At 53.9% G+C, this 10,830-nt stretch overlaps 1 protein-coding gene across 1 annotated transcript; it reads left to right on the plus strand.

Annotated features, from left to right (window-relative positions):
* The first annotated feature begins 100 nt into the window (after positions 1-100).
* ATP6V0E2 (ATPase H+ transporting V0 subunit e2) lies at positions 101-6,589 on the plus strand. Its single transcript, XM_045496088.1, has 4 exons — positions 101-322; positions 1,706-1,753; positions 4,290-4,404; positions 4,846-6,589. Exons 1-3 carry the CDS (start codon positions 219-221, stop codon positions 4,381-4,383), a joined length of 246 nt encoding a protein of 81 aa, XP_045352044.1. The 5' UTR covers positions 101-218; the 3' UTR covers positions 4,384-4,404; positions 4,846-6,589.
* The last annotated feature ends 4,241 nt before the right edge of the window (positions 6,590-10,830 follow it).

Raw genomic sequence — 10,830 nt, forward strand, 5'->3', positions numbered from 1 at the left:
AGCTCATCAAGAGCTGATCGAAGCTGGATCTGGCCCCTCGGAAAGCCCGCCCCCGCCCGAGCGACGCGCTCGCGCCTGCGCGGGGGCGACTGCGCGAGCTCCCCCTGGCGGCCCGTTCCTGCTGCGCATGCTCGGCGCCGGCGGCCGGCGGGGACCCAGCACACCTGAGCGTCCGCAGCTCGGCCTGGCACCCCAGCCTGGGCGTCTCGCGTCCGGCCATGACGGCACACTCCTTCGCCCTCCCGGTCATCATCTTCACCACGTTCTGGGGCCTCATCGGCATCGCCGGGCCCTGGTTCGTGCCGAAAGGACCCAACCGCGGGTAAGGATGGCGTGCGGGCCCGGCCTCCCTGCGGACCCCTCCCCGGGCAGCGGCAGGCGGTGCAGCGAGCTTTGGGTCAGGGCTCGTTCGGCGCCGCCTTCCTCCGTTTTCCTCACTGGCCGACTTCGGCTCGGAACTGGCAGGCGGTCGGGGTCAAAGAGCAGAGCCAGTGGTGCTTTAGAAAGGTGGAGGGCCGACTGACGCGGGAGGCAGTTAAGGGTTCCCCCCTCCAGCCAGTGAAGCTAGAGGCCATGACCGGCCGCTGCTGCGGTTTGTCCACCGCTCACCAGCAGTGACCTTGAGCGAACGTTAGCCCTTCAGGCCTCACTTTCTTCATACGTAAAATGTGGATGATGGTGGTACGTGCCTTTTAAGGCTATACTGTGAGGAATACCCGAAATAATGTATGTAAAACAGCGCATGGCACGGATTATGTATTGAATAATTTTTAGCAGGTTTTGTTTTCTGAGCAGCCCCTAGCAGATTTCTGTACCTTGTGGTCAGTTTATCAGTTTCTGCATAGTATTATCCTCAGCTACGAAGGGCTCTCCCCTGAACTCGATTATAAGTTCCTCTAGGTGGAAGATTGTCTCCTTCACCACCGTGGACCCCAGTGCCCAGCACAGGGCTGGCCCACGATGCTTAGTAACGTTGAAGGAATGGATCCAGTGTAATTCCTCTGGCACTGACTTCAGGTGCTTTAGACCAGGGGTCCTGGGGCCTGATTTGGATTTGGGTGGAGGCTACTTGGACATATGGGCACTGTCTCTGATCCTGAAGTCCCACAGCATCACTTTGTGAACATTTTAATATCTCACCTCTCCTGCAAACTTTGGTGGGTTCTAACTGAAGTCTCTCCTGCTGCATTTTAAGCTTCTGAGTCCAGAGTCCTCTTTGTATGGACACAGAGCTACCTGTTCCCTTGATAACCACTCACTCTGCCTTAGAAATGGCTCACGGTCTCCTTGCTTCTTGCCAGCTTCTATTTTCCATCCCCTTGCCCAACGAAGTTTGCATTGCAGAGAACATTCCATGGTGTGTTGCTGCAAATGCAGCTCTGGGCGGGGGAGGGGGGGGTATCTTTTCCCAGCATGGCTGCAGGAAGATGGTAGAGAGTAGGTGGTGGAGAAGGGAGGTAAAGAGAAGGTCCATAATGCAGCTTGGATGCAGTCATGGTGGGCTTCCCCCTGGGGTGACGCTTGAGTTTTTATCTTCCCTCTTACAATTGTCACCCTGAATAGAAGTCAGCCTCCTGTGTTCAGGTGGCATCAGGAAGGCCAACAGGAAAGGGGCTGACACCAGGAGCTCTTTCTCTGGCCCTGGCCTGGCCTTCGGAGGGTACTGGTTCCACCCATCCTGACCTGACCACCGCTTCCATTGCAGAGTCATTATCACCATGCTGGTGGCCACGGCCGTCTGCTGTTACCTCTTGTAAGTACCACTCCCCCAGTTCGATGTCTTCCCTCCTCTCCCTAGCCCTGCCCTCTCCTCTGTCCTGGTAGTGACAGATTCCACTTTTGAAAGGCTGAGTCTGTTAAACGTAGGGGAGCAGGCAGTTTGGGATGGCACAGAGAGCAGGGGGCTCGAAGTCCTGGACTCTGGGGTCTGGTTCCAAATGCGGCAGCCAAACAAGCTTTGTAGCGCCCATGTTTTCTCATCTGTGAACTGAGTGCTCTTTATGCCCGACCGGGCACCAGAATCACTGGGAGAGATGGAAAGACACAGCATTCAGGGCTCCACCCTTGACCCACTGACTCAGTTTTCAACATCTGCACTTAGGAGTTCATATTTCTAATACATGCTCCTGGGTGGTTGTGATGCGGCCGGTTTCAAACCATCAGATGAGCAGGAGTCTTCAAACTTGGGAAGGGGGCCCTGGGGATGTAGGAGAATAATTCCAAGGGATTCAAGAACCTGGACAGGGTGAGGGAGTCAACGTCTGGGTGCTGAATGCCCAGATGTTCTCTTCCTAAAACTGCCACTCGTGATAGCCCCGCCCCCTTTACAAAAGAAGACACTCCTCCTTCCACCCACACCCCTTGTATGTCACCTTGCTCCAAGTTTAAATCATCCTGCCTGCCAAACCAGGGGATAAGACCAAGTTCTGGTTTTGAGGGAAGCCTCTCCTGTGATCAGTCAAGCCATGGGAAGCCCGTGTGGCCTCCCCTCCTCCTGGGTCTCATACGCTATCTCTGTGGGTTATGCTTGGCATAGTTGGGGTATTCTGAATTCAGAACAATCAAAATAGGACGGGTAACAGTGATGAGATACTGATTCTTTACAAGGTAACAGAGGGGCCTGGTTCAGTCGGTTAAACATCCGCCTCTTGATATCGGCTCAGGTCATAATCTCATGGTCATGAGATTGAGCCCCGTGTTGGGCTCCGTGCTGAGTATGGATCCTGCTTGGAATTCCTTCTCCCCCTCTCTCTCTCTCTGCCCCTTCCCAGCTGGCACTCTCTTGTTCTCAAAAATAAATAAATAAAAACTTCAAAAAAATAAGAAACAATAATAAGAGGTAACAGATTGTTTTAAAGACAACTGGAATAAAAAATAAAAGTAACTGGAGTATTTCGCAAGACTGCCAAATTTTTCAAAATGCATAGATTAAGGCCCACATGTAAAATTTTTTACATGAGGTATTTCATATTTGGGGTGTGTTTTGTAGTTAAAGCCTGTTCTATCTAATTAGATCACGAACTATTTATTCCTCTGAGTCAGTTCTCTCATTTCACTTCATAAGACGTTAAATACTTTCTACCTCCTATTAACAAAAAAATAAAACTTGCTAAAAAATAATGACCCGTACTACGTTAGCTTAAATGTTAGCTTAAATACATGAGGATGTACTGTTTTTCAGGATTCTCCCGAGACAGAACGTCTCTAAGGCCCTCTGTGCTGTTTCTTGGCCTTTCGGGGCTCGGCAGAATGTCCTCATCTGTCGCAGGGAGGGCCTCAGAGGGGCTGGGGCTCGATGGCACAGAGACCAGGACATAGAGGGTGGTGGCTGGGAACAGCAGAGACGGCGTGTGCGTGGGATGTGGTAACTACAGACACCAGATGGACGTATGGGAAAGGGAGACTGGCCGCAGACCGGGTGCACACAGGTGGAGAGGTGGGGCAGCTTACGAAAATGCCACGCCTGGAAATTATGTTCCACAAAACATCAACTCTGGGTTAATGACGATGATAAGCAGACTACGATTTCTGACAGCTTCCAGGCGTCAGCCACGTGACTGGCTGCTTTGGGGGGGGGGGGTGGTCTGAGGTCAAACAGCTGGAGCCTTCCTGCAAAACCAGATGGAGCACCAGGGGACCTATTTCTGGCATGTGAGGTCATGCACCTTTAGAGTCTCTGGGGACCCACTACTGTGGGCACACAAGTCCTGACAACAGGGTCTGGCCCTCCCGCCCCACCCCACCAAGATGTGCAGCCTGCCCATGTTCCCTGGAGATCTCCCTGGCCTGAAGGACAGCTCCCGTCCTGTCCCCAGCAGGCCTCAACGTGGGACCCTCTGGTCATCAGCCCTTCCTAGGAGTCAGTTCTTCGTCTTGCTCCTAGAAGTAGGTGATTCTGACGTGCCTGCTGGCAGACCAGCCCTGTCCTGCTCCCAGGTACCGGCTGGGGGAGGCCCAGACCAGAGGTGTCCTGGGCTCAGCTAGGAGGCCCCTTCAGCATGCCTCTGGAGGCTGTCTTACCCCTTCCCTGTCCCAGAGTCCAGCCCCAGCCCGGGTCTTAGAAATCTATGAAACATCAGATCAAACCAGACCTAAGCCGGAACCCACGAACCCCGGGCCAACCTCCTGTGCTGGCCAGACTGGGGGAGGGCTCACGGGACCCTTCACCTGGAAACGCAGACCCCTGTGTGCCTGCCGGCTTGGCCACGTGACCGGACGCATGGCGCGAGGTGTGGAGCTTGGATTTCCTTCCGCGTCCTGGCTCACCCTCCCTGTGCTGTTCCCGGCAGCTGGCTCATCACCATCCTGGCTCAGCTGAACCCCCTCTTTGGGCCGCAGCTGAAGAATGAGACCATCTGGTACGTGCGCTTCCTGTGGGAGTGACCGCCGCCACTTTGGCCCCAGGTACTGGGGGCCCAGACCCCGGGGGTGGGACAGGGGCCTGGCGCGTAGGAGGAGAACACACAGGGCAGTCATAAGAGTTCATGTTTACGCTCAGGCGTTCATTTATTTGGCAAAAAGGAAACAAAAAGAGAAGAGGCAAAGCACGTGTATTCTTCCTGGCGGTGCGGCAGGAGGGTGTGAGGCACCAGGGCTGGATGCAAGATCCGGGTCCTCAGGGGAAGCATGGCAGGCCCGGCCGCGGTTGTGGGTTTGCAGGCCACAGAGGGCGTGGCCAGAATCTGTTGTGAGGGAGGGAGGCTCGGGGCACAGGGGCTTTTAAAGTCAGCCGCGTGGCTGGGGCACAGACAAGGACAAGGAAGTTCTGGGGGGGGGGGGGAGGCAGTGGTGGAGAAGGCGTCTCCGCGGCAAGGAAGTGACCCCTTCGTGTGATGTGCTTTTCAGGTGCCCCAGTTCTCTGGATGACTTTGGCTGTACTGTCCCTGATGACCCCTTTGTCCCCACCCTCACAGCTGTATCTGAGTCCCTCCATGCTTCCCACCCCAGGATCTGTCTGGTTTGGGGACCTCCTGCCTTCTCCATCCAATCTGGGCCTTGGGAAGCCCCAGGTTCAGAGTCAGGCTGGAGCAGAAGCTATCCAGCCCTCAAACTCCCCCTGCCCCTCCCAAGTAGATCCCCGCCGGGAGCTGACGGGGGCGGGGTGGGGGGGGGGACCTTTCTCTTACAAATGTGGCAGCCCCAGAAAGGGCATGTGTTCTGTGGAGAAGGGGGGTCCAGCCTGGGATGCTACAAGCCTGGGGGGCGGGACCAGAGAGGAAGCCCTGGGTGGGGAGTCAGCTGGTCCTCATCAGCTCTGCCACAGGCCTGCCCTGTGACCCCAGGAGGCATCTCTGCACCTCCTCACCCTGTGAGATGGACGGAGGGCGTCCCAGAGGTCTTCCCTGGGATTCTGTAATTTTCAGACACTTACAGATGTGGAATTCCCTAAGAAAGTTGAAGTAATGGAAAAACATTCACACACAAAAAACAACATAGTAATTTGGGTCAGGATTGAAAGCTGTATGTTTACTTAGCATTCTTTGTAGTTATAAAGTCGCTTAAATGGGCTTGCTCAAAAAGCTGTATCTCCTTAGAATATCCTGTTCCATCTTCCTTCCCTATTTTGGCCCCTCCTCTGTGGGTAAGCTCCCTGCAGCCTGGAGGGCTCAGTCTGGGCACAGGCCCAGGACTGGATTCCATCCTTTGACTACAGTGGGGTGAGTTTCAGAGCCCCCCTCATAGTAGCAGCTAGGTCACCCGGAGTTAGGGAGGATGAACCCGGAGTTAGGGAGAGATAGATGCAGGTGAGGTTTGGGCGGCACTGGGCCACTGGGTCCATCCTGGGCCCTGTCCACTCCTGCTCTGGGAGCACCTGGCCTGACAAGGCGTGGAAAGCAGAATGTGCAGGAATCAGATGAGAGGGAACCCAGGACCCCTGCCCATACTCTCCCTCCTCCCAAGAGAATTGAGGCTGAGACCTCAGGCATTTGCCCATGTCCCAGAACTAACTGGGGTCCCCCGATCTGCCACGCTGCCTCCCTGGGGGAAGACACCAATCTCCAATATTTGTTGAGCGTATTTATTTAATATTCTATTTAGCGGCATTGTCTTTGGAACAGTGGTAGAATGTGCTATGTCTCACCTAGATTTCTTGGTTCTGGGCTTGGCCTGTTGCTCAGAGCTCCCAACTGGGGCTTCCCTTTGACATGCCAGCTCACCGCACCCCCTTTCAAACTCCCTTCCTGTCCTGACCCTCTGTGGCCCTCCTGGAGAGGGGGCTGTGGAGTGTGGATTGTACTGAAAACCTGATCCATGACTAATGAGCGGCGGCTAAGTCCTGGCTGAGGCCACGCTTGCTGGCTGCTGCCCCCCTGTCCACCCAGTTCGCATGTGCTCAGTGGGTGGATTTGGGGCACGGGAGAGACCGGCAGCCGCTTGGAGCCGCAGTTCTGGATCGTGGACACTGAAAACTACATTCTCCTGAGACCGGAAGGAGAATACAGCCGTCCCAGGTTCTGCCCAGAAGCAGTTCCGGCAGGAGAAGGAAGATGATTGTTCCAGTGGAAGTCTGACCGGCCTCTTCTGTGCCCCAGATACAGAGAGCACGGCGCCTCAGGGTGAGCAATAAAGCAGGCCCCCCAAGTCTCCAGAGCGTGTCCTGCCTCGTTCCTGAATACCTGAGCACACCCAGTCTGCCCGCCCCTGCCCCTCCTGCAGGGGCCGGAGCAGACTGAGCAGAGCACACTGGTCCTCCAGGGCCAGGGAGGGTGGTTCTTGCGCAGCGACGGAAGAGGTTTGGGGGTGGGGAGGCACTGGGAGGAATGAGGGACCAGACCACTGAGGGCTTGTCACCAGCTGAGGAGCTTGGATTGACCCAAAGGGCAAAGCCAAGCCATGAAAGGGTTTTAAGGCAGGGGAGTGATGTGACCCAATTTGATTTCTAGGATGATTTTTATAGAGTGTGTCACGGACAGGAGCCTGTCTATAGGGTCCCAGTGGAGCGTGGTGGTGAGGACGGAGGCGAGGGGGCGGCTGGAAGGTCTGGTCAGGGCTGCAGGTGACCAGCCTGTTGGCTGTGGGAGAAGGGGCAGGCGGGGATGGATGCAGAAGGTTCTGGGCTCTGGGCGGGGGCCCTGCAGTGAGCAGTAGCTACGGAGGTCCCGGGGCTGCTGGCTGATGGGCTCCGTGAGGGGCCACAGAGGAACAGGTTTCAGAGGGGAAACGGTGGCCTGTGGTCTCCTTTGTTTCCTGGTGAGTCGGACGTGTCCAGGGCATCCATGTGGAGATGTCCAGTGAGTGGTCAGGTGAATGGGTTTGAAAGTCAGGAGGAAGATGTGGCCTGAAGAGCTGAGAGTCTTCAGCAAAAAATAACGGTGGTCCCTGAGCCCGTGGAGTGGGGTGCAGTGTGAGACCCCTGGGAATGCCAGCGATCATGGGGTGGGCAGATAAAGAAGGGCCCCTGTCAGGCGTACAAGAGGTTCTCAAGGGGATGGGAGGAGAGCTGGATGAGTAGAACCACCAGAGGATTCCTGGAAGTGGTTCAAGAGGAAGGAAGGTCCAGGGCCTCAGAGGGCGCCCCCCCTCCCAGAGGTCAAGGGGGAGGGGAGACTGGGGACAGCAGCGACTTCAGAAAGCCCAAGAGAGAGAAAGGGAGTGATACAACAAGGGGACCTTCCTGAGTCACTTCTCCTGGGTCCCTGGGGACGTACCCCATGAGGCTGTGTGGCATCTCCATCTCTGCAGCTGAAACTTAAGCCAGCCCCGCCCTCTGGGCTCCCTGCTCCCCCCAGCCACTCCCCCCTTAGGGTCTCAGGTCTGGGATGCTGAAGATCACTGGCCCAGGCCCAGGGTTGGGGAGGTGGGGGGCAACATCCGGTTGCTTTCCCACGCAGTTTCCCTTCCCTGGCTTCTCAGTTTCCCTGGCATCAGACTGCGCCCGCTCCTCCAGACTCTCTCAGGATGTGTGTCTGTCCCTCTGTTCAGGTGCAGTCCTGGGGAGCATCCCGCGCTCTCCAGGCCACCTCCGAACAGAGCAGCTTGGGGCTGGCAGCCCCTTCCCCAGCACGGTCCTTCCCTCCGCTCCCTTCCTTTCTGCCTGCACGGCCATCCAGGGAGAAGGGAGAGCAGCTGAGAGCATGGGACTCCCAGGATCTGATGCCCACCCACTGGGTGAGGGTTGCATTCCTATCAAAGCTTTCACCCCCGCACCCACGGCAGAAACTGCAAGATGAACAGGTCTTGTCAAAGATAAGCATGGCTGGACATGAGTTAAAGCAGTGAGAAGCAGGTTTTATTCTGTAACTACTGATAGTAAGGGAAATCTGAGCTCCCTCTTATCTGTGCCGAGGTGACAGGCAGTTTAAAGGGAGAGTGAGGGCTCAAGTAAGTCAGGAAAGTGAGAAATCACAAAGGGTTGGTTAGTGTAAGTGCCACTAGGCCACCTGTGTCTCCCACAGAGACTGGGACCGGATCCTTCCTGATTTCATTTCGGAAGAATGGGGTTCAGGTCCTGGAGGGAGACATCACTGGATTGCAGGAGATATGTACATATCTCTCAAAGGGACAGAGGAAGGATTCACAACTGCAAGCGTTTTTAGTAAATGCTGTAAGAAAGGACAGAGGGCAGAGGGTCAGAGGTCTGTGGTCAGGTTTTGGCTGGAAATGACCGTAAATTCTTCTGACAGAGCTTTTTCAGAGAAGAACCCAACAGGGCTACGTTGCCCCGGGTGTCCAGCCTTAGGCTGTCTGAAGCCACACGCGGTTGGTTGAGTCTCTTTGTGCAGGGTTTGAACTGAAACGTGCCGAGAGTTGTTTTGTAGTTCGTTTCAAACATCTGCCATCTGCCACATGGGGGCTCATCAGTGAATGTCTCCTCGGACAGACACTCGGAGAACTTACATGAAGCAAAAGATTCCTAAAGATGGGAAGTGGCAGAGAGTAGGAAACCCCTGCACCATACCTAGTGGCAGAGTAGGGAGGGAAACAGCCTTGGAGACCACCCTGGGACTGGACGAACCCCAAGAGAAGAAACACCAAAGGCAGCCAAGGTAAGCTAAGCTGCACACACACAGGGTGGCCAGCAGAGGGCAGTGCTCTCACGAAGGCGCTAAACCTCCTGAGACCGCTTTACGCCACTCCTGGGGATGCCTTGCACAGGTTAGAGGTTGTGGCCTTAGAGCACCGCTGTTAGTGGGGAGCAGGGACAACCCTCCAGAGGATAACATAGCCTGAGTGGAATGTCCTTCAAGGATACGTAACCACAACCACGGCTAATGTTCATTGAGCGGTTGCTAGGAGCCAGGCACTATCAAAACCAAAGGGCAAAGAGCTAAGGAAACTTGCTAGCTTGACGCTGCTCTGATGCCAGCCTTCCAAAAATCTTGTGTGTCTTCTTACCGCCTCCACATCCCCGAGAGATCTGGCATATTCCAGTGTGTACAAGAGACACCCATCAGCCCAGATTCTGAACAAGGAAGAGAAGATACAGACAGACCTGTACTCTCATGCAGGCCACAGGGGTTACCTCTTATTCTAGACCCTAGAGTAAGCCTTTGGATGAATTTTAGTTGCTTTGAACAGAAATCGGAGAGTTGATAGCAATGGGAATGTGAGCAGAGGTGAAATCGAGTAGGGGTGGTTATAACCTCCAGGTCTGTGTGCTGGAAGTGACCTTTGTGTATAAACCTTGGGGCTTCCAAGAACAAAGTCAGTTGACAGACACCACAGCTTTGCTTTTAAAACCAGGAAAGTGAGGGCAAATGACCAAAGTCTAGGCTAACTCAGACCACTTTCTGTGTTAATGAACCTGCAGAAGAATCGCTCAGAACAAAAAAACCCCCACAGAATGCTAGGACCAAGCCAGCACTAACATCATCAACTAGTTGATGTTAGTTGAGTGAAAGTTACTTAATCTTTATGATCTTCGTTTTACTGCTCAGTTGGTATAATAATAATAGTGCCTGCCTCAGAGAGATTGGGAATATGAGCCAAGAGAATGGATTAAAGTGCCTGGCTCACCAGTAAGTGGAAGCTATTAATCACACTATTTTTATATATGTTAGTTCCTTGCCACTCTATTCTGCCAGGACCTCAGCTTCCTTTTCCTTTTTTTTTTTTTTTTTTTTGTTCCCATCACAGACACTATGCTGATCCACTGTGAGCATTTTGATATATGAAGTATGACCTGGGAATCGAGGACCAAGAAAGATACCTGGGGCCTGTTTATGTATCTGTATTTCTTTTTTATTTTTTTAAGTTTATTTTTGAGAGAGAGAGAGAGAGAGAGAGAGGGAGTGTGCGCGTGTGCAAGCAGGTAAGGGGGTTAAGGGGCAGAGAAAGAGAGGGAGATACAGAATCCAAAGCAGACTCCAGGCTCTGAATTGTCAGCACAGACCCTGATGCGGGGCTTGAAGCCACGAACCGTGAGATCATGAACTGAGCCAAAGTCTGACACTTACCCGACTGAGCCACCCAGGTGCCCCCTTATTTTATTGTTTAAAGGTTTATTTATTTTAGAGAGAGAGAGAGAAAGGGGGGGGGTAGTGTGTGTGTGTGTGTGCATGTGTGTGCAAGTGGAATAGGAATAGAGAGAGAAGCAGACAAGATCAGAAGCGGGCTCCAAGCTGACAGCAGAAAGTATGATGCGGGCTCCAACTCACAAACCCTGAGATCATGACCCAAACTGAAGCCAAACGCTTAACCGACTGAGCCACCCAGGCGCCTCTATGCATCTGCATTTCTGCTTCCTGTCAAATGTCCATGACATAACTTACAAATGCAGTGTCCTCTCAATGAAAACACTAAAGATGGGGGGGGGGTGGATACTAGAGTAGATATGCTTATTCTAAAGTTCTCAGGAAAAAAATAAACGGAGAAATAACCAGGAAATTA

The sequence above is a fragment of the Leopardus geoffroyi genome, chromosome A2 (assembly GCF_018350155.1).
Source record: "Leopardus geoffroyi isolate Oge1 chromosome A2, O.geoffroyi_Oge1_pat1.0, whole genome shotgun sequence".
NCBI lineage: Eukaryota > Metazoa > Chordata > Mammalia > Carnivora > Felidae > Leopardus > Leopardus geoffroyi.